General features: G+C 43.4%; 1 protein-coding gene across 1 annotated transcript in view; it reads right to left on the bottom strand.

Moving 5' to 3' along the window:
- Window positions 1-21547, bottom strand: part of scfd2 (sec1 family domain containing 2) — a 127025-nt gene that overhangs the window by 62138 nt on the left and 43340 nt on the right. The window contains exon 5 of the mRNA XM_050054042.1: window positions 10085-10379. Coding sequence (XP_049909999.1) covers window positions 10085-10379 — 295 coding nt within the window. The remainder of the gene's footprint in view (window positions 1-10084; window positions 10380-21547) is intronic.

Genomic DNA, 21547 nt, shown 5'->3' with positions numbered 1-21547 from the left:
GCTGAAGAAGGACTCTAATGTGGAAGCAAAGGGAAGTCCGCAGAAACTTTTTTTGGTGAATAAATGGTGTGCAGTTTTTGAACGCAGCATCTATAAATAACAGATGAGATCAATTTTGGCATGGAACAATCCCCAGAGCAACGATACCTGAGACCTGAAATCATGAATGCTGAAAAGACGCAGGCAGTCGCTTGCTTTTGTAGCTGCTTGTTTTCTCATCGCTGTATTACTGCTGCTTCACTAATGGAAACTGGCACTCAGAAATGTATTCAACTAAAAGGTTTATTTGAAGAATCAACCATTAGCTTGTCATAGAACAAATTTTTCTGAGGCTGTGATGAAAAAAGAAAAGGAGAAAGAAAAACAGCAATAGTTTGAACTGCTCGCCATCATCAAAATTAAATAACAAATCTAATAAAACAGCTACAGTGTGAACCAAAAACCATTGGAATATTATGTGTTCATGCCAAAACAGTCCCAGTGTCATATTCAGTGTTTTTCATTCTTAGCTTAACTGAATTTTCTCTAACTAAATCATGTTTTTATGCATCACCCCAAAACTAGGACACACGAGCTACATATGCATGAGGCCAGAACCTCCCAGCATGTAAATGACCCGACGGAAAACCCACAACATTTCACCATTGAACACTAGAGATGAGGCACGTAGACCGTTAAGTGATTAAGAAAGACATAGCAGGAGAACATTCCCCCTGACTGCCCCCCTCAGTTTGTAGGCCTGCGTTTGGTCAGTCTGGAGGTCAGCTGAGTAGGAGGAGCAAGGAGATAAGCCTATCTCCCACTGTGTCCATCACATTACAGGAGACACAACAGAAAGTGACCAGACACCAGACCACAAGCAAAGAAAGACTCCTTTCTCCTCATTCCTCACTATCTCCTTCTATCTATTGGCTGGACCTGCAGTCCTCCATAGGGACACTTTGATAACACAGACCATTACCTCCTCATGATTTACGACTGCCTAAAGACACTCAGGGAGGAATATGACATGTACTAAACAAAGCAGGGGTATGGTATGGAAGACAAAAGAACAGAAACTAAAAAGGGGAAAATGGGGGAGGAGAGAAAAATGTGTATTTCTTAGCCTCTCTGCTAGAAGAGGGGGTGTAAGAGGAGAGGGTTGTAAGAAAAAAAAATTGGAGGAGGAGGTAGGGGAGTAGGGGGGGCGTTCCCGCTGGCTCAGGCCTTGATTAACACCAGGCCTCCTGACAGGAAATGACCCGGCCAGCTCATTGCGCCAGGAGAGCTTCCATCTGGTGTCGAGGCCGTGGAGGAATTCTCCACCCAGGAGAGCCGAGCAGAAGTACCTCGAACTGAATGAACATGTTTCATTTCCAGGAGATTCATCCCACTAGTTGTACAGGGCGCTAACACACAGAGCATCATTCTGTTCCCGTTGCTGTGTGAGGGCGTAGTCGCCAAAAGCAGCGCTGAGCCTTTTACTCAAGGCCGTTAAAAAATCATGAATGCATCACGAGATTTTATTGACACTTGGTGCTGCCAAGTTTACAGCTGGACGTCCATCCTGCAGTGTGAGGTAGAGGAGGGTTAGGATGTTCCTCTGATTCAGAAAAAAAAAAAAATGGAGGAAGTTGCACTGGTTGGAGGGAGGGACGGATGAAGGGAGGGAGTTGGTGAAGAGAGAAAGAGAGCAAGGGGACACTTTGGGGAGGAAAGCGGGTACATTAGGACAGGTCATCTTTCACTGCTGACTGGAATTCTAAACGTAAACAAGTTCTTCCGCACCAACAGATAAAACGCAGATATACTGCAAAACCAAGTGGCTCTGGTAAAAAACAGAGTCAACACACACACACACACACACACACACACACACACACACACACACACGTCTACCAAACTCTTACACTTATTTATGAATGTTGTTTGAGCCAAGGCAGATGTTTCTACAGCCATCAGACTATAGGACAAGGCTAGTTTAAACCTAGTATATGGCTGGAATGTGTATTGTCAATTCCCAGATGTTAAATGTTCATCTGCAGTCTTCTGTCGTGGCCCCAGTAATATTTGCTCTTAAAATGTATTAAAGAAGCATATTATAGGACATGATTAAGATATGCTTGAGTCAAATAATTAAGAACTGCTTTAATTTAATAAATGTTCAACTATTTGTTGCTTTGGATTACTGACCAAAATGTTATTGTCCTATTTCAGTAACTGTGGGTAATTAGTTAGGTGACATGTATAATTGCTCTAGAAGATGATTCTGATTGTTCAAACAGCCGATATGGTATCATTTAGTTACGCCGACAAACACACCAAACAACGGTGAAGAATGGCCTGCGGTGAGCTGCCATGCAACGTCTATGGAAAGCTGCTGCGGCCACTCCAAGCTCCAGCTGTTTGATTCTGTGGCAAAGTGAGCCCACAGAGATAGTTTAGCAGCAAATTGAAGCCGGAGAATACCAATAGACAATCAGTAAACAGAGCCCTGCGACTCCTGTGACATTTCTTCCCTCCTGAAACAAATGGCCACCTTTCATAGCCGAGGAAAGACGCAATTATTGCCGCTGGTGACTTGTTTTTACAGACATCTAAAGACAGCAGGTAGCTGTTCCATCTGCAGTCTCTAACCTAGTGCTGCTGCACCATCTCAAGCCACAATTATGCATGGCAGGTCCTATGTTTCCTCTCCACAGGTTCCCAGTGCATTGTGATGGGGAGAGCTCTTTGATTAAAAGGGGGTGGAAGTAGTGAACATGATTGGCCATGATTGTCACAGCCTTTAATGTCCCCACTTATAACAATGCATTCTTTCTGATCCAACTCCATGCCCAAGGACGACAAAGGTGTTTCAAGAGAGCCTGGCCACAGAATCACCAAAAGTGCGTCTGGCATGCTCCATCACTGCACACCTAGTCTCGCTCACCAGACCTTTCTCAAGAAAAGAAAGGTCTGGCTAGGCCGACTCTCACTTTAAGATTGGAGAAAAAAACGCCCCGGCTGCTTGTATTTCTTTCAACCAATCACAATTGTTCTGGGCAGTGCCACAGCAACGGTGCGCTTGCAAAAATATTGCCGGGGGAAACAGGTTTTGGTGTAACACGCCCACAAAAATATCGCCTATAGGACGCGAATCATGGCAGAAAAATGGCTACATCCCCGCAAGATCAAACACCGCAAAAGTTAGTAAAGGACGTGTTGAAAACTGCTACACAACCGGAGGTGGTAGGGCGGGACTTCAGCGGGTGGCTCGTTCCGCCCAACGATTCTGAAGACACACAGGTTGGACATCAAAAAAGGCAATACCACCACGGAGTCTGTGTGTCTTGCTCCTGTTTAGGAGAGGTATTGGGGCCTTTTGCATATCTGTGCCTGGGGGTTTATTGTTTCATAATCAGCCCATGGGCACATATATGTATCCAGTGTGAACAGCAGAAATTTGCATGAGTCTCAGGTTCACTGCCTGAGAGTTGGCAGCACTGGTAACAAATGTATTGCGTATGAAGGTTACTGAGGGAGTGGATCAGATGATTGATCGGGGAGGTAAAGACATTAGCAGCAGAAACATGCACACATTTATTTTGAAAGAGCAATGGCCAATGGGGAAACTTCAACACTTGACAGAACAATGGTGTAACGTTATCACTCAGTCAGTCAGTGACAGACTTTCGTTGCATTTATATGTCTGACCCTGCCTTGTTGCAGTCCTGCCAAAAAGCCTACGCAGAGACCCATTCACATCCACAAACATACCTCTTTAAATTCCTTGTCTCTCAGTCTGACTACTGCACACACTGTAAAGCAGAAACTTATGTATGCAGATCAAAAGCAATGTCTTCCAAGAGGAACCAAGAAGAGTCCCTGCAGAAGACGGGAGAGGCGAGCGGGTAGAGCGTGTTGGCCGGACTCCTACACTGACCCTCCATCTAAGGGTCACAGGCTGACCCCCGCCTGCACTGACGCGTGTGCAGGGGCCAGGGGCCGCTGTCTCAGTTAGAGTCCCTCCGGACTCAGCCTGTATCTGTGTCTGGTGTGTATTTCTGCCTTTGCTTTGTTCAGGGAGCGCTTGCATGTCTATTTGCAAGTCTGTGTGGGATCGTGATAGTGTCCTTTTTCATTCTACAAGCCCGATTCCCAGCGGAGATATAAGTGCTTACGAGCCTTTTATGATGTGCATTTCCTGTCATAAATAAGAAGCAGAGGAATTCTCCGCTGAGCGCTAACACACTCCATAAACCAAACAGAGGTGTAAACTACACTCTGGGCCAGCTCTGTGAAATCTACCCGACAAACCGTAGCTACTACTGACAGTTGTTTGCTTCTGAGTGATAATACTACGGATTCATTTGTTTGTTTCTGCATACAGTGCAGCACTTCACAGTACAACCTACAGTTCAGTATTTGACCAATAAAATAAATGCACTGATGCAAATTTATCCCTTCCAGAGACAAGAAGTCTCTCTCCCTTCCAGGTTGTGTCATACTATTTCACCGACAAGTCAAAACAAATCCTGGACTTAAGTTGAGGTATTACCATTTTTTTCAAGATGCTTCATCAGTTCTGCTTCTGGTGTGTTTCAGTTCTTCTGTTTCATTTTGACTTGACATTGCACTCTGGAGGAATATGAGATAAACCTACACAAGTTCTCATTGAGTGTTTTTTGGTGCTTATTAAGCATCTAGTGATGATTTTTACCTTGTGCAACTATCCATTCATCCATCCATCCATCCATCCTTGCAGTTTCAAACCTTCCAGCTCAGTATCCTTGTTGTCAAGGGCAAGTGGAGCAGCAAACACATCTTTTGCTGTGTGTCTTTGTTACTGATATACCATGAAAAGTGTTTACCAAAGCTCACACTAAAAGCGAAGAGTTGTTTACGCAACTCAAATAAGAGAGGCATTTTACAGAGATTCAGCTTCACTTAGAAAAAACTTTGTGTGCTACCCATCAGACAAAAAAAAAAAAAAAAATTCTACACAACAGTCCAACTGTGTGCTCAAAAGAATGCTCAGCAAATATTAGAGGCAGCGGGAGTGCACACAACATTAATGGAAAAACACAATTAAATACAAATTTGCCAGGGGAGAAGTAAACTGGTGCAAAGACACCTCCATGAAAAAAATGTTTCTACCTGAAAATCTGTGCTTATCACGGGACTTAATAAATCTGCTTCACAAACATAAAGAGGCGAGAGGCAAAATGGAGAGACTGAAGGGAGCAGAGTTTGTGGTGAGTTCAGTCACCACACCTTAATGAACGTCATCCTGAACAGGCTTCAGGCTTTTTGCAATAACTACTTTTGGTGGACGATATATTGTCCCAGAAATAATTGTGATAATATTGTCATTTAAGATCATTTTATGCCACTGATATAGTGATAATATAATTGCATAAAAAAAGCAATGAACTTTTAACTCTGAAGAGTATTCAACCACTGGAATTGGAATGTGAAAAAATAAATAAATAAAACAAGTCAATAAATTTGATGTGTGTGTGTGTGTGTGTGTGTGTGTGTGTGTGTGCGTGGAGGAGCTGAGCCACGCCCATAGTGAAACTCAGAGACAGAGACAGAGCAGATGAGAGGACAGAAGCAGCGCGACCAGAGATGACAGCAGAACGTGTCTCAGCATAGTTTTTTTCTGTTCACTTGGCGTAGGCGCTGTGAAAAAATGCTAAGGCGCTATGCCTAAGTCTTAAAACAGTTGGGACAACTGTGCTGTTTATTCTGGCATCATGTTGACTTAAACGTTGGTGACATTCCTGAAAACAAACACGCACACAAACACGGGCAATATTGTGAGAAATATGGACAAGGCCTGGATAAGGTAATACAGCAGTTATGATGACAGGTCTAGTCCTCTAAACCTTATCTTACACCTCAACCAAACTACACATTCTTTAGTGTCTGACAGTTCATCTACATCGCCATGTTGCTATACAGCCTCAGAGTTGTACATTTGTTACCTTGCCTGCCTGTTACCTTCATTCACACTGTCCTTTGGGTCTAACTTAGGACAACCCAGAGGAGGAGAAAAGTAGAGCGTGAACTGACAAATAAAACGAAACAAGGGTACAGTATGGAGACCCAACCACCGTGTGTAACTGCTGACTTGGTGGGATGCGGGTTTGGGGGTCTGATCACAACTCTGTGTGTGGCCCTGCCTGGTTAGCAGGCCTGTCTGGCCCGGCAGTGAGGAGCTGATGAGCCTCTGTTAATTAAAGCCTGAGCTCCATGTCATCAGCTTATCTGATGAAGTGAACTAGAGAGAACAACGCCACCGGCTGCTTTGTTCACCCCGGGGTCTGCGGGTTTCACCTCATACATGTATGTGTGTATGTATCTGTGTGTGTTTGTGGAACAGTGAAGGAAGTAAAGAAAGACCACCAATTAAAAATAATTGGGACTAATTTCATAAACACAGTGCAACAGGGGAAATATATTTAATCAGGCGCGATCATTAGACTAACTTATGCTCCACTTCCCCCTGCAACCAGGCTGGTGCTTTAGGGCCTCGGAGAGAGTGAAGGAGGACGAAATAGAGGGTGGTAAAAAGAGGGAAAGAGGGAGAAATGGTAAGGGAAATAAAAAAAAAACAAAGAAAAGAAAAGTTTGAGAAGTAGGCAGACGGAGAGTTGGTGGCCAGAGTTATGTGTGATCCCTTTCATGTCCCTTGACTGGCCCGTGTTGCCGTGCCAACCCAAACAGCGGCGTTGGGGAGGTCTGACTCTCCCACTGCTCCCCTCTCCCTTGCCCTGTGCACACCCCACTGACAGGATGAATAACAAACCCGATGTGTGTGTTTGAGGCAGAGAGCAGGAGAGAGAAGAGCATGACATGAAACCACGGCAGTTTCAGTTAAAATCCACGTCCTGCTCTAAAAAAGTTATTTTGTGACCTTCTTCCCTTCTTCTGTCGCTGCTGCCAGTAAATCACTATCATCACCATCTGGGGACTGGGATTTCACAGTCTCACTACTGGAGCTGCACACCCACACACTGACATAAGTACAGACAAACTATGATCCATCATCCCAAGCTAGCTAGATGTCCTAGGGTGAAGAACATTTGGGTTGGCTTCTCCGCCGACTGTAACCCCAAAGCTGAGAGAAGAGAAGAAGAAATCAGAAAGGAGAGGGAGGAGGTTTAATTCCTCACCAAAGGCTGACAGGAAACTAATCCATAAAGGAGTCGGAGGAACACTCATTATCACTCTCTTACCAGCATCAGTGTCGTTTTTGCCACAACTGAACAAGGGATTAACAGCAACTGCATGGAGTTGTTTACAACCTGCACACATCACACACACCGCCCATGCACAACACAGACCGTCTGGCAGCGCCCAATCAGACTCAAAGTTTTAGGAGAGAAGTTGGTTCCTTATCCAATCACACGCTTTGTTCTCCATTCGCAGTGTTGCCCATGACCAAAGCGGCTGTTTCCACATGTGGTGTCGGCTGTGGAGCGTTTGGTTTAAGAGCTCATTTCCCAGGCTGCAATAAGCGGAACCATTTTCTTGGATAAATACTGTTCAACCCTTTAATCAAAGCCATCCCTAAGACAACAATGCAGACATACTGTACTGTGCTGTAGAATGAATACATGACTGTTTAATTCACATGCACAGACGCACACAGTACTGGGAAAGTTGAACTGCGAACACAAATGCAAACATGCAGACCGGAAAAATTTTTGGAAGCCCAAACTACACTCTATATTATGGCAGTTTGAGGAGTCTGTTGATGCTGATGTAATGTCCGCCCTCTGGTGTGAAGCATTTCTGGTTAGATACAATATTTAAATCGTAAAGGCCTTTGCACACCAAGTCAGTATTTTTTGTCTGAAATTGACGCACGTGTAAAAATATGAAATCTCGTTGTGTCAATCGATCTAAACTGTGATTTTTGTGTGCTTTTATTGTTTTCTATGTACTGTAATCAGGGCCTCCTTGTAAAAGAGAGCTTGTTCTCAATAGGTTCCCTGTGTAAATAAAGGTAATTATAATTAAAGTTTTTGAACAGTTTAGATTTTCTGCGTTCTTTTGCATCTGTCAAAAGCCTTTCGAGAGTTGTTTGTCCAAGAGGCAGTGAAGAAAATGTGGCTGAACCTGCGGGACAAGGCAAAGACCTTAAGTCTGTGACATTCTATATTTTTCTTATTGTAAAAAATTCCATGAAAAGAGCCACACAAACAATAAGTATTGCCTGTGTAGCTAAAGCATGATATAATCATTCCATATAGCTCCATTAGTGTCCAAGAACTAAACGTCAACATTTAAATGAGCCACTATTGCACAACGTGACATGTTCATTTATTACGATGAACATGAGCACTGAAGTTTAATTTGCCATCGTGAATGCTGGTGTGTCAGGAGGAGGACTTTAACCTTTATTCTTCAAATATCCCTATGAATAAAGATAAATGTTGCCTCACTGATTATGTAACAAACCGTGGGAAAAAAACTCCGGCCTTATTGTAAAAAACTGTATTCATGGAAGTTTGATGCTGCTCCACAGACAACTCAAGATCACCAGGGCTGACAGGAAACATGGAAGAGAAAAAATCTACAGGATAAAAAAGTCAGAGGGACATCATTTCCTGAAGATGCTCCTTAATTAAGTCCCCCAGAAGGAAATAGTTAGTGGGGTCGGGGGTGTGTTGCATTAGCCTGTCCTGCATACTGTCCTAAACTTACTTGTCCTTATTTCTTCTCTGTATTTCTGCCGTTCCTGTGTGTGTATATTGTTCTTGTGTTGCTGCATGTGCTGTAGCCAAGGGGAGCTAAATAGAAGAATTTGTAAAAACATTGTTCTCATGGCGACCAGGTTTCATTCAACGTCTGGTTTCCATTTGAGTCTTTTAATTGGGCAGAATGTCACAATCAGTGTTTTGCTCTGGATGCAGAGAGAGACGACCTCCTGCCTCATGTTACCCCAGCCAAGCACTTCATCGTCTGCCATAAAAACTCTCACACAGACGCTCGTGCGTGCGTGTACACGAGCTTACATTTAAAAAGCGGGGTGCGCACACACTGCAGAATTCCTCTGAATGGGCAAGACGTGCGCATGTGTGCACACACATAGCTTTTTTTGTCTGAATCACACCTGGCACACTATGACATGGTAATTTCCAATGAAGTGTTTATAACAGAGAGTCAGGTTTTTAACATGAGCCACATCTCTCGGCCTGTGCCTGCCAAGAGGCCCCTCGATTCCAAGCTGCACTTAGCCAAGTAGAACAGGAAGAGAGGGAGGCAGAGTATGAGAAGAGAAACAGTGAAAAAGAGCGAAAGGATCAACAATCTTTATTAGTGCTTTACATAGATTTACCAACCCTATATATACTATATGAGCCTATGTGCGATATGAGATGAAACCCCTAACAGCAGTGTGTTATTTCAGGGTGTGTGCTAAGGTACAGCCGGGCCAGAACTAAAAGTAGCTCTAATTATGAACTATGTGGCAGGGGAGGAAACCGTGTGTGTACAGGCTCAAGGTTAAAGACGCTATTACTCAGGGAGGTACAGCTGGCTGTGGTGTGGAGGTAGACGGTTAATTCATCTTAAGGCCTTGATCTGCTCTACCACACAGTTACCAGCTCAGCTAAACCAGCAATGACTGGTGCTGCACAGTGGAACCAAAGAAACCAGTAGGTCCACACACACTGGTGCATATTAGAAAGTTTAAACCACAATAAAAAGTTTTCTTATTCAGGTAAATCTCACTGTTGTAGCAGAGGGGCTGTCGATGTTAATGTGAAGGGTAATTTCTCTCTCACACTTATCCGCATGCACAAAGTTCAGACATTCCCACACTCGATTATTTGTGTAGCTGCTTGCCAAACTAACCAGAAAGTGTGTGTGTAGGTGTGTGTGCATGAACGAGTGTGATGCAGGGATAGAGAGAGAGGGATGGGGTGTGAAGACTTTGATAGAAACTTTCCCATTAACAGCACTGGAGGCAGACAGAGGAAATAAACAATCAGCTGTTCCCACTCTCCTACTCCAATTTCTCTCCTCTTTGACCATCAGCAAATTTGGCAAACTGAGCACGCCCCTGGAAGCAATCACGAAAATTAGGATCACATTAACTCTCTCTCACCGGTGAGTTTCTGCAGCAAGGGGCTGAGTTCGGCCTCTCGGGTGATGACCAGGGTGAGCGCTCCCATCAGCTCCCTCTCCAGCTTCTCCAGCTCCTCCTCCTCGGTGTCCTGGTCTGCGGGCTGCGCCTCGTCAGCCAGGGAGTAAAGGTAAACCAGCAGGAGGATCAGCTCGTCAGGCCCGCATTCATCCTCCCTGGACCTCGACCCCGAGGCCGTACTGTCCTCACCTCCACAGGGCTTCATCAAGGGCAGCAGCTGCCTCAGCACAGCAGGGAAATCAGAGTCTCCGAGAGCCTGTGACACCCGAACACAACACACAGACACAGACATACATAGAAAACAGGTGGTCAGTCAGAAGACAGCAACTTTTGTGCCTACTAAAGACATAAAGGTGCCAAAGGGAGCTGCGCAAAGTCATAAATGACATATAAATCACCTCATGTGATGTCACTCAAGTCAGCATGGGTTGATAAAGACTACAAGTTTTAAATGAATAAAAACTGAAGCTGTGGTGTTAGAAAGAAGTGATGCTACCAAACCTCTTTAGCCTGCTCTTCATCTCTGCTTGAGGCTAGCAGCTCCAGGCTACTTTAGCCGCTAATAGCATAAAGACACCCTGACCCACAACTGTCAGTGGTCGAGTTGCATTATGGGAAAGGTTTTGCCAAGAGAGAACAATGTGTAGAATAAATTAAGAAAGCATTTCTGGTTCTCCAGCATCAATTTTGATTCTTTTTTATTTCAAGTTCCCGTTTTCCCACCAGAAAAAACAAAAACCCTCTTTCTGGCACTTTGCCAGTGTGTTCCTGTATTGGACAGCGATTGGCTTTCGCATTAGTGACATACTTGATCTAGTTTGCCGGGGATACTTTTGAATTATATGCCAGGTTCACACTACACAACATTTTTGTCTCTCCCAACAGTCACTATGTCAGATTTGGCGATTGTTGAGTCATAAAATCGTGCTGTGACTTGGCCAACACACATGACAGACTACAAGATGGTCCACGACCAATCTGGCTATCTTTCATGATGTGTGTGATGTCATTGAGTTATTCTTGTCCTATTTTTATCATTAACACTATTATTTCAGTCACTGTGTCTGTTCATGTGCCAGCCGAAATGTTGCTGTAGTAACAAATATGTAGTAAAAAGTGCCACCAGATGGCAGGAGCCACATTTGAAGTAGTCTGGGGCTGTTTAGTGGCCGTTTTGGTAAGGAACCGGAACCAGGGAGAGAGAGACAGGATCCGAAATTCGATGGATGCGCCTTTCCGTCAAAATAAAAGCACCAAGCTAATAAAAATGCGGTGAAACTTTTTAATTTAAAGAATATAATTTACAAGAAAAGCCCCAAGCCATTAAGTTAACCTTTTTCTTTTATTGTAAATCGATGGTGCGCCAGAATTTAAAGTTTTACTTTGGTGAACACTTTTACTTTGGTGAATTTGGTGAATTCCAGATCCGCTCTCTAGACCGGAACCAGAATCCAGACAAAATTCAGAGTGAATGGAAACTGGGCTCTTTACGTACATTTGAAGTACCGCGTCACTGAATCCTCCACAACAAGTTCCTGCAAATGTTTCACAATAAAAACCTGTTTAGAAAATGAAGGGATTCTCTCAACCGAAGTTATAATGGGCTTTTAATTTTAAACGGGCACAGGAAGTGTTGAGTTTGAAATGACTGCACGATGCATTCACTTTAACAGAACAAACAGGAGCCAATTAAAAGTAAAAGTAGAGAAAAAACAAAGGGAATAATAATTCCTGTGAACAGAGGTGCCACCAGCAGCCTCTTACCTTTGCTAACAGCTAATAAACACATTTTATCTTGTTTGTTTAGTCCAAACAGAAACCAAAGTGTAAAAACAACAGGTTAATTCATTGATTAACTGGCTGTGTCCCCCTGTTGGGTTTATTGCATTATCATGCACAGAGTGTTCACATCATTTGATATTACCTATTCATTAGCCTGCATTCTTATTAGTTAGAGTTTGTGTGCGTGTGTGTGTGTGTGCGTGTGTGTGTGTGTTCAAATTAAGAGCACAGTGTGAGTGAGCTCATCGTTCCATTTGCTAATTTTACAGCTCTGTGAGTGGCTGAGGTAACGCTTAATTTTGTTTCATTCTTTTGTTGGATTTGCACTGAACTGCTCTCTCTCTCTCAACTACACACACACACACACACACACACACACACACACACACACACACAAAGCCAATGTTTAGGTGCAGTGACCTGTTTTTGTGAGCCTGTCTGAGCGGGTCTGAATAGTCCCTCACCATGTTTGTGCTCTAGTCCAACATGCTGTAGATCACCGGACCGTTTTCAGAACACTGGCCACTCTCACAACAAGAGTGAGCTCATAGATCTATAAAACAAGGGCGTGGAGCTAATCTGTCCGAAAAACTGCATGAAAAATAGGTCCGAAAGGGGGAAAACGGAGGCAACGGGTTCACAGAGTGGAGGGAGAGAGTGCAAAACAAAGCAGGGGAAGAAAAGGAGTCGAGAAAGATACCGAGATATTACACGATGAGGAATTAAGTTTCAGATGATGGTATAAAGGGTAGGATTGTTGACAGAGGACAGAATGTTTGTGTCGGATAGAGCTACAAATGCCCCCGTGGATATATTTCATTTTAACGAGGGATTCCTCTGTGGAGAGCTTTGTGTTCCTCTCACCAAGACAAACATGCTCTGAGAACGAGGGGCTTTGGACCTTGTGGTGGGCCCACTGGGGGGATCCTGTGTCTGACCCAGAAGAACTCTTCACCGAGCCAAAGACGCAATACAATAAGACCCAGAGACGGTGAGCCAAAGCCACAGAACTGACTGACTGTCCCTTATGAAGAAGTGGCTGAGGAGAGACTTTTTGGAAAATGTCCCTAATCGTGGAGTGTTCACAATACAAGCTTTACACCAGTAACTCCTTTGATGTTAGTGATTTCCTTGACCATATGTATAAAGTTCAACTTAACATTACATTTACAGTCTTTGCTGCATGAACAGACACTCCTGATGGTGACATCTGCATCAGTCAAATCCTCTCAGCCTCCAAAGTATCAGGAGAACACACTCCAACAAGTCCTCCTCCCTGCCTCAGACCCCAGCCAACCACTCGCCCTTCGGGACCGTTCAAACACAATCTCACCACACATTTTTCTTCTTTAACATTGTGAAATCAAATACCTCTTCAAGTTGCATTCACTGGAACTGCCAAACAATGTTTGGGGATTTTTCCCTCGCTAGTTCTGCTGGTGTATGGCAGCGAGGAGAGACAGACAAAGAACATTAAAGGTTTTTTGTTGAAATGCAAAAGGCTAAGCACTTTCTCTTTCATCTCTCACTTTAGAACTATTAATCGCCCACACTGCTGTCTGCACGCGTCCAGGAGGACACTGTTATGATCCTCAGCGCTTTCAAAGAAGCATGCCCACTGTCAGCAAATTACATTTTCATTTTGACCAAAGCTGGCCTGAGAAGTACCTGCTGCTAACTCACTCTGGCATCAGAAGCTCTCAGTATGGGTCAGTGGAGAGAGGAGGAGCTGAAAGAGGAGCTCTGGAGGGACTCGGCCCCCACATCATTTGTCAAGAAGTACCTCCATCATAACTGAACTAGTGTTACCTCCTGGGCCTCCGAGCACACCAACATTATATGTTCTCAGACTCAGGCATACCATGGTTTTGTGTGTTCTTCAGCATTTGGTCTTAACTATTTTTTGACAGATTTCAAGTCAATCAGCTGCCAGATCAGAGTTTACGACTTTTTTTTTTTTTTTTGAAGATCCATATGACCGACAACTATCAGACATATGTTGTTAATTTCCATGTAATCACCAACATGTAAACAACGATCCTCTTTGCATTCTAAGCCCATCAAATTGAATGACTCAAAAATATAGGGTTCGTATAAGCCTAGGTGAATAATCAGGACTCGGTAAAGGAGACGCCAAGCATCACTGTGAAGTCCTTCATGATAACATTCAGGGAATCACCAAGCTTGCTATCCGCTATCTGGCTCGCCGTAGTGGAGTGAAGTGTATCTCCGGTCTGATCTACGAGGAGACACGTGATGTGCTGCAGGTCTTCCTGGAGAACAGGATTCGTGATGCTGTCACCTAAGTACAGCACGCTAAGAGGAAAACAGTACCTGCCATGGATGTGGTGCATGCTCTGAAGAGGCAGGGATGCACTCTGTATGGCTTCAGCGGAGAAATAAATCTGTTTGTAATCAAAATCCTAAAATCTGGTCTGTATAGTATAACTTTATATTTAAGTTGTCTTTACACTTAGCGGACGATCCACTCTACCTCCTGAGCCACAGCAGTGTCACCCATCTATTATTTAATATGCTATAAATTAATTCAATTGTTTATTTTTCATATTGGACATTTTGCCTGTTTATATTTTCATCTGCCAGCCAACTACTACTGATACCAGCAAAAAACTGGCAAATGCTTGCTGTTGTAAAACCTGTGCCAGATTATAAAAAGACTGCCGGTTTAATCAAAATTACCATTATGCAGTTTTGTCTTGCTGTGACCTTACATAGGCTATGACAAGTATTGATTAACAGCAGAAAAGGGCCAGAGGAGGCTTGTAAGAACATCAAAATGCATTACACTACAATAAGTGATACTGCAAAAGACATTAATTAAGTTAAGCTTTTTCTTTTTGTATTTAATGTAGTTACCTAGAACAGTGTGGTTCCTGGATACTTGGGCTCTTGATCCCTTCAAATGAAGCAATGTCCACATGTCATGGCTACAGTGTGGGCATGAGTTGTGACCATTACAAGCAATATATATTTTCTGTCTTTTCCTTTTGATCATCTCATGACTCCTCAGATTTATAAAGGGATCCCTTGGGGAGGTCAAAACCCCTAGGTTGGGAACTACGGACATAGAAAGGTAGTTATCAATTGGTCAGTCTGTAGCAAACAGCTGTAAGCTAATTAGGTTGTTTTTTGTCAAAAGAACAGTTCATGTATTTTAATGTAGTTTTGTCATTTTGTTCTTTTCTATGCTTGGAACAGTGTCTAATGCAGTGGTTCCTAACTGGTGTGTCGCGGTCCTTTCTGAATGGACTGCAAGTGACTCACAAACATCTTAAGTTTGTATCGTTTCCAACGTTTCTAGCACAGGGCTTTTACTTTGAAGTGGCGTTTCCTGCTGTAGAGTGAGTGACTATTGGACAGGTGCTTGAAAGAGACAGTAAACTGGCACGACGACATGGCCAACTGCATGTATAGCGCTGAATATACTGAACTCTGTGCACCTTTAACTCTTGACTAAGGAGAAATCTGGACCCTGTGGCTACATCACTTGGGAACTGCTGGTCTAATGAATAGCACATAAGTGTGGAAAACTGAATTTGAATTTGGAAATTTAATTTGAAATCGTTGCTAAAAGAAAATATTGGAATTTTTTCCACTGAGCAAATGTGTTTTTTCAAAATATTATAAGTCTAATCTCTTTTCCTATCTTTCCAGCATGGTATGCCTTCCTTGACTATGTGCACTGTGCAATGTGTGTGTATGTTTTTATGTGTGAGAGGAAGCATGCACTGTAACCAGGTCCCTTCAGGAGATCTATAAAAGCTGCTGTCAGCTGCATGCGACGGCGCCAGAGCAGGAAATGGAGGTCTTCGGTACAGAACTGAGACTGAGCTGAGTGAAGCTGAGTGGGAAGACTGACTAAAGCTCTTTCCAGCACCGAAGCTAAACTCAACAATGCCCGACTCACAGCGCTGGCACACAGGCTCGCTGGAAAGGTAGTGCGCCGTACACCTCTGGGAACAGAATGGAGCAGAATACAGCATGCTTTCCATGGCACTTAGGAAAGCACAATCAGAGCATTGCTCTTAGATTATATGAGCTTTATTTTCTTAGATTTATTTGACCTTTGAAGTTGAAAGTACTTTGAAGAATATGCATTTATAAAACTTAGGGCCAAAGGTAGTGAGTGGTTGGACTTTGTCCCATCTGGACCACCTACAACATCTCAATGCATCAGTAATGAAACACTTCAAAAGGAGCCCATTCAAATAAGTTTTTCCACTAATACCAGTTTTATGCAAGTAAACTTTTTAAGGATATCTTTCCACCACAGCACTAAGCTTTCAAAAACCCATCTGACGTTTTCCCCAGGACACCCTATAAAAATACTCTCAATGACAGACTCTAAAAGAATGCTGCTAAATTCATGTGGCGTTTAAGGTCCACGCTGCAGATTTAGGGGCAGTGCTCATGACCTGAGCTACAGAATTACTGCAGTAATAACAGGAAGCTAACGTTATTATTACACACTATTACTGAATGCGCGGGCCCTGCTGCCATGCTCTAATGCCACTATTACATACAATTATAGAATAACAATGGCATCGCTCTGTCAAAACAATGCCACTTTTAGGGCTCGCAATTACTCAAATAAAGCCATTACTTAAAATGACTTAAGAGTTTTTCGTCATGACTAAATATTTCCCAAAGAAACACTGACTTTGGATAAAAATAAACATAAAAACATAGCACTTCTTTGTTCCCTGAATAGGCTCAACAGATTTTCTGATGCTAAATTTGCTGCTGGATTATTGGCCTGTGACTGAAATATCACTGGCTTCTTGCTCACGCCCTTCCACCAATCATAAGCTCTCGCCTGCATTAAGCTCTGGTTTGAATCGCTATGCCAGTGATTGACAGATTACTGTTTGGCAATCCCAGCCATCCTGGGGTCCATAAAGGCTCAATCTCGCCCAATCACAGAGCCAGGCCAAACTCCGCCCCTGCCCGGCGCAGCCTGAACAGGAAACCAGCTCCAGATGCAACCCCTGGAGGAAGGTGAGTGTTTCAGATGCAGCACAACGCGCTAACCAGAAACAGGCCTCACTTGCCTCGCTCACTGCCTGCACAATGAAGCTTTTTTGGGGCCTGAGGGCAGAGGGGGGAGGCGGGGAGTAGTGGAGGTGGGGGTCCTTGTGGGAGCATGAACAAAGTTGGCTACAGGTCAGTTGTTCTAGTCAACCAAAGACACCCTGGACAGGAGTCACCTTACATGGATGTCAGACAGTTCATCATTACCATAGCAACTAGAAAAAAAAACCTCATTTGCATTCTTTTGGAAAAGCACACATGTGCTTCATTTGCGAATATGTAATCACATCCAATTTGCATTCACGAACAACAACACGCAAAGCTGGAAGGGATACAAGCAAACATCTAAAAACAAAATACATAAATCTTCAAGTTAGAAGACAGCAACTTAACTTTGACTCTAAATTATGTACAGCAAGCTTACTATTGATTTGTAGTAGAACAGCTGGAAAACAAACAAGTATGTCTTCACCCTCAGAGAGGCTGGCAGGATTTCGAACATGTAAACAACACCGAAACTCAGAGCAGGGCTCACAAGCGCTTTGAAAGACATTTTGTAGACAAGTGTGCCTTATCTGAGGCTGCCAGCGCGCACATGGAGCATCTCAGCAGGGACATATGCTCACTGTAACCTGTGGTGATGACAATGATGAATCTGAGAACGGGTTCACCGGAAAATTTCTGTTTATTAAAAGACGGAAATTTGCCTTAAGTTGAGCAGGAATGGAAAAATAAAGTTTATCTCTGGATGTCTTTTTACAACCATTATTCTGTCTTGTGTGAAAGGTGTGGACAAAACTCAGGTCTTTAACAAGGAGAGCGGAAATGTGACTCTAAACACATAAAGGAGTGAGTCCGCACACAGGATCTTACATTTACTGAACAGTGACGGTTACCAATCAATCAATTCTCTCTCAACTTTTCTGTTGTTAACCAGCTCAAACAGAAGAAGCACAATCTGGTTTGTTAATGTTGCCACATCATTTTTACTGTGATTGTGACGGCTGTGGCTTTCTTGTGGCTAAAGTACAAGGTGAGAGATGTGTATGTATTAACTACAACATCTGCCATATGTCAGTGGTTACCTGGCAGCTTTTATATCCTGTGGTGTGTTCTCAGCAAGATTTTCACAACATCAAACCCAGTTTTTTAAACTATACATTGTCAGCATTTATTCTGCAATAATCTTCAAATGCATTTAAATTCAGTAATTACCTTATTATATATCATTTTCTATAGTTTGTGGCGGAGTCCTCCATTCCTGTGCGGGATTGAAATAGCCTACATACACATGAGGGACTCACAGGCAACAATGCATGCATATAATCTAGGGTTAGTCTTTTTGAATTTATTATTATTATGATTAGCCTCACTGTAACTACATGCCAAACATTTCCCACTGCCACTGCTTCACATTAAAAGCATCAACTGCTGAAACACAGGATGGCTTTTATTGTGAAGCAGACACAGAATGCGGAGTGTATTTGTCACTGTGGTTAGCACCGACTGAAGTCAACAAGACAACAGTTAGTTTCAGCATTTTTTGACAGTGACTCAGTTTTAAATGTTGCATGGAGTAACAGAATAAGAGGGTGCAGCCACAGCAAGCTGTCAGATGAAGAGCTGCAGGCGACAGGCTATACACACCTTTAACTGTTCTGCAAGGTACCTAACCTCATGGTGCTCTGCTTTACTTGCATCGTTTGCAGCATGAAAATCAGATCATGTTTGCAATTATTTTTGACTGAAAGCAGCTGCACCAGTTTGTGTCATATTAAACTGCACTTGCTGTTACTTTCAGTAACAAGTGCATTATTAAGCATCACTAAATAAACCAGCACTAAAATCTTAAGGATTATAACTTTAATGTCAGACGCTACTCTCTTCTCTGGAATGATGATCGTCCAGATGATCTGATGACGAAGCCAAAAACTGCTTGAATGTCAGAAGAAAACAGACCAGGATTTTCTTTACAACAAATCTATTAATACTCAGTAAATGATGGAATGTACTGAATGTAATCTGTGGCTTGTCCATCAGTTGCTTAACTCTTGCACGTCTCAGCTCAGTGAAAACATACACAAAAATATTGCTGAGGAGCCAAGTTAGAAGGAAAAAAAGAAATGGTGAAAGATAAAACCAGGTGATTGATTGATTGGACAGATTGTGAGAGTGGAATGATGGACAGCACTGTGGATGGAAAAAGCTCTTAAAGGTAAGGTGACCCCTGGTCTGGCTCCATCAGCCTGATGCCTGTTATGTTTGTGGGAACACCAAGACATAAATCTTTCCTTTTAAATGAGGCCTGAATTACCACACAGAGCGTGAGGTGGGTCTGTTTTGTTTCTGCCCGGCCGAGCGGCCTGGCCGCGGATCTGCGTGCTGGACTGTTTGGGAGGGAAATCAATGGACTCCAGCACACAGAGGCAAACAGCTGAAGGTCAGCTCGCTGGAGGAGGGATGGACGGGCAGCTGCCTCTCTGTCAATACAGGCAGCAGCTCTCAATAGCTCTTACACCAGTCCTTCTCCCTTTCACCTTTTATCCTCTTTAAGCCACAGTCGCCACATGCATCTCTGTCTTTTTATCTGCAGTTTTTCTCCTCTGCTCTGTGTGTCAAAGGTTGGCTTGGCTCAGAGCTTCAGGGCTATAATTTAGAAGAGACGTGGGACCCAATCACAGACACAAACACATGGTCCCCGCACGCCACCCTGTCACCACCAGTCAGCCACATGCTGGTCACTGCGGCTGGACTCTGTCTGCCCGGCACACGACACCCTGCCTGCTTATCACACTCAGGCACAGACCTGCAGCTCCTTTGGTACTCTGCTTGCAGATAAAGTGAAGGAGATAGAAATCGAGCCTTTGATGTGAAAAAAGTGTATAAAGGCAGTATACTCTAAGTGTTTAGAAACATAAGGGAATTAATGAGGCTTTATTTTTGCCACATAGGCTGCAACAGATTATGGCGCAATTTACCAGATGAGAGTTGCTCTGCAGCCACAAACCCCAGGGCCATGTTAAACCTCCCGCACTTTTCTCACACTGCGAGAAACTGAATCATACGCATTCATGAGTACAAACGCGCACACGCACACAAACATCCCCCTAATACTGCCAAGGACAGTACATTACATCCACTACTAATTGACGCAGGAGGCTCCAGCAGGGAGAAAACATCCTGAGGTAAACAGACGGTTTCTAGACGAAGCAGAATGAAACAACCACAATTTATCCGATGGGATTTAAAGCAAAACAACTGGCTTCGACATTTTGCAGTTGCCCAGTTTCATTTTTTTTTCCACAGCAGCCAATAAGAAACGTGATAGGGACATGATACAAGAGTTCATTTTTCTTCTCTTCTATTTTTTGTTTTTGTAATGAAGGAGCATGTAGTGTGAAAGAATAAAGCAGCCCATCTGATTCCAGTTTCAGTCTCACACATGGAGAGGAGGGCCCAGAGGTGGGGGGTGAATAAGTTTAAGCAGCCCAAAGGAGGCTATTTCAAAATAAGAGTTTGGCTTGACTGGCTGGGAATGAATATGCTGACTGCAAATTTGTAAATGTGTTGTGGCAACTTATTATGATCCTTCTCTGTTTTTGTTTCTGCTTGATTTATATCAAAGAAAACACATTTTTTAAGTTTAAATGTTTGCATAAGAGGCAGTTCAAGTTTCTACATATGAGAGATGCTGTGCTTCAATTCAGTTCCAGGGCTTGTGGAGACTTTCAAACTTTAGGGGGCACTGTTGCACCATGCCCAGCCCAGGGACGCTTGATCTCATCCTGCACACATAAACTGAACCGCGTCTGCCTGTTTCTTTCCCTCCAAAACTCCATCCCTCCGTCTTGGACAAGTCTTCAATAGACAGGAAATGGACTGCAGTTGAAGTGTTGGATATTTTTAAACTATTAGCTGTATGTTAGGTGGGCCACAGCTGTGCGATTGTGAATTCTGCGTCGTTGACCTCAGCTCTATGCCGTCATTTCTAACCTGGCAGGGTGTCATCACAGGCTGCTGTAGATGCTCAGTTATGGGTGTTTCTGTAGTGAAGTTTGAATAAAACATGGAATTCATCATGAATAACCAAAGAGCTGTGTCACTGACTTGTGTACTGTGGTGTGAGTCATTACTCTGAGGTACAGCTGGTACGCTAAAGGAGGAGGGTCCTGTATGTGTGCCACATATGGGGAGAGGCAGGGCTTCTTTTCTAAACCCCACATTAGTACAGAGATCACAGAGGTAACTGCATTTATGGGTAAACAAAAAAGAGGCAATGTGCACATCTGTTCCAAAGAAAAGGGGTGATAACCCTCAGCAAAGGAAGGACTACATATTTAGATGTGTGTACTCGAGTGTTTGTGTAAATAAGGTCTGCATCATAATCTGGACTGTCCCGCCAACCCGTGTGTATCTCTATCATAGACACTGACAAACACGCCCACACATGGCTGCTCTTCCCTAAACATTTAAAGAACACTCATTACAGACACGGGAAATGGAAAACAACTAATCTCCCTCCATTTCCCTGCAAACGCACAATTGTGCACACACCTGGGCAGATGTAGAGATTAATTATACTCAAAATAG

This window comes from Epinephelus moara, chromosome 10 (genome assembly GCF_006386435.1).
Source record: "Epinephelus moara isolate mb chromosome 10, YSFRI_EMoa_1.0, whole genome shotgun sequence".
Classification (NCBI taxonomy): Eukaryota; Metazoa; Chordata; class Actinopteri; order Perciformes; family Serranidae; genus Epinephelus; species Epinephelus moara.
Note: the sequence above shows the minus strand (reverse complement) of the source record. Positions and strands in the feature narration are given on the sequence as shown.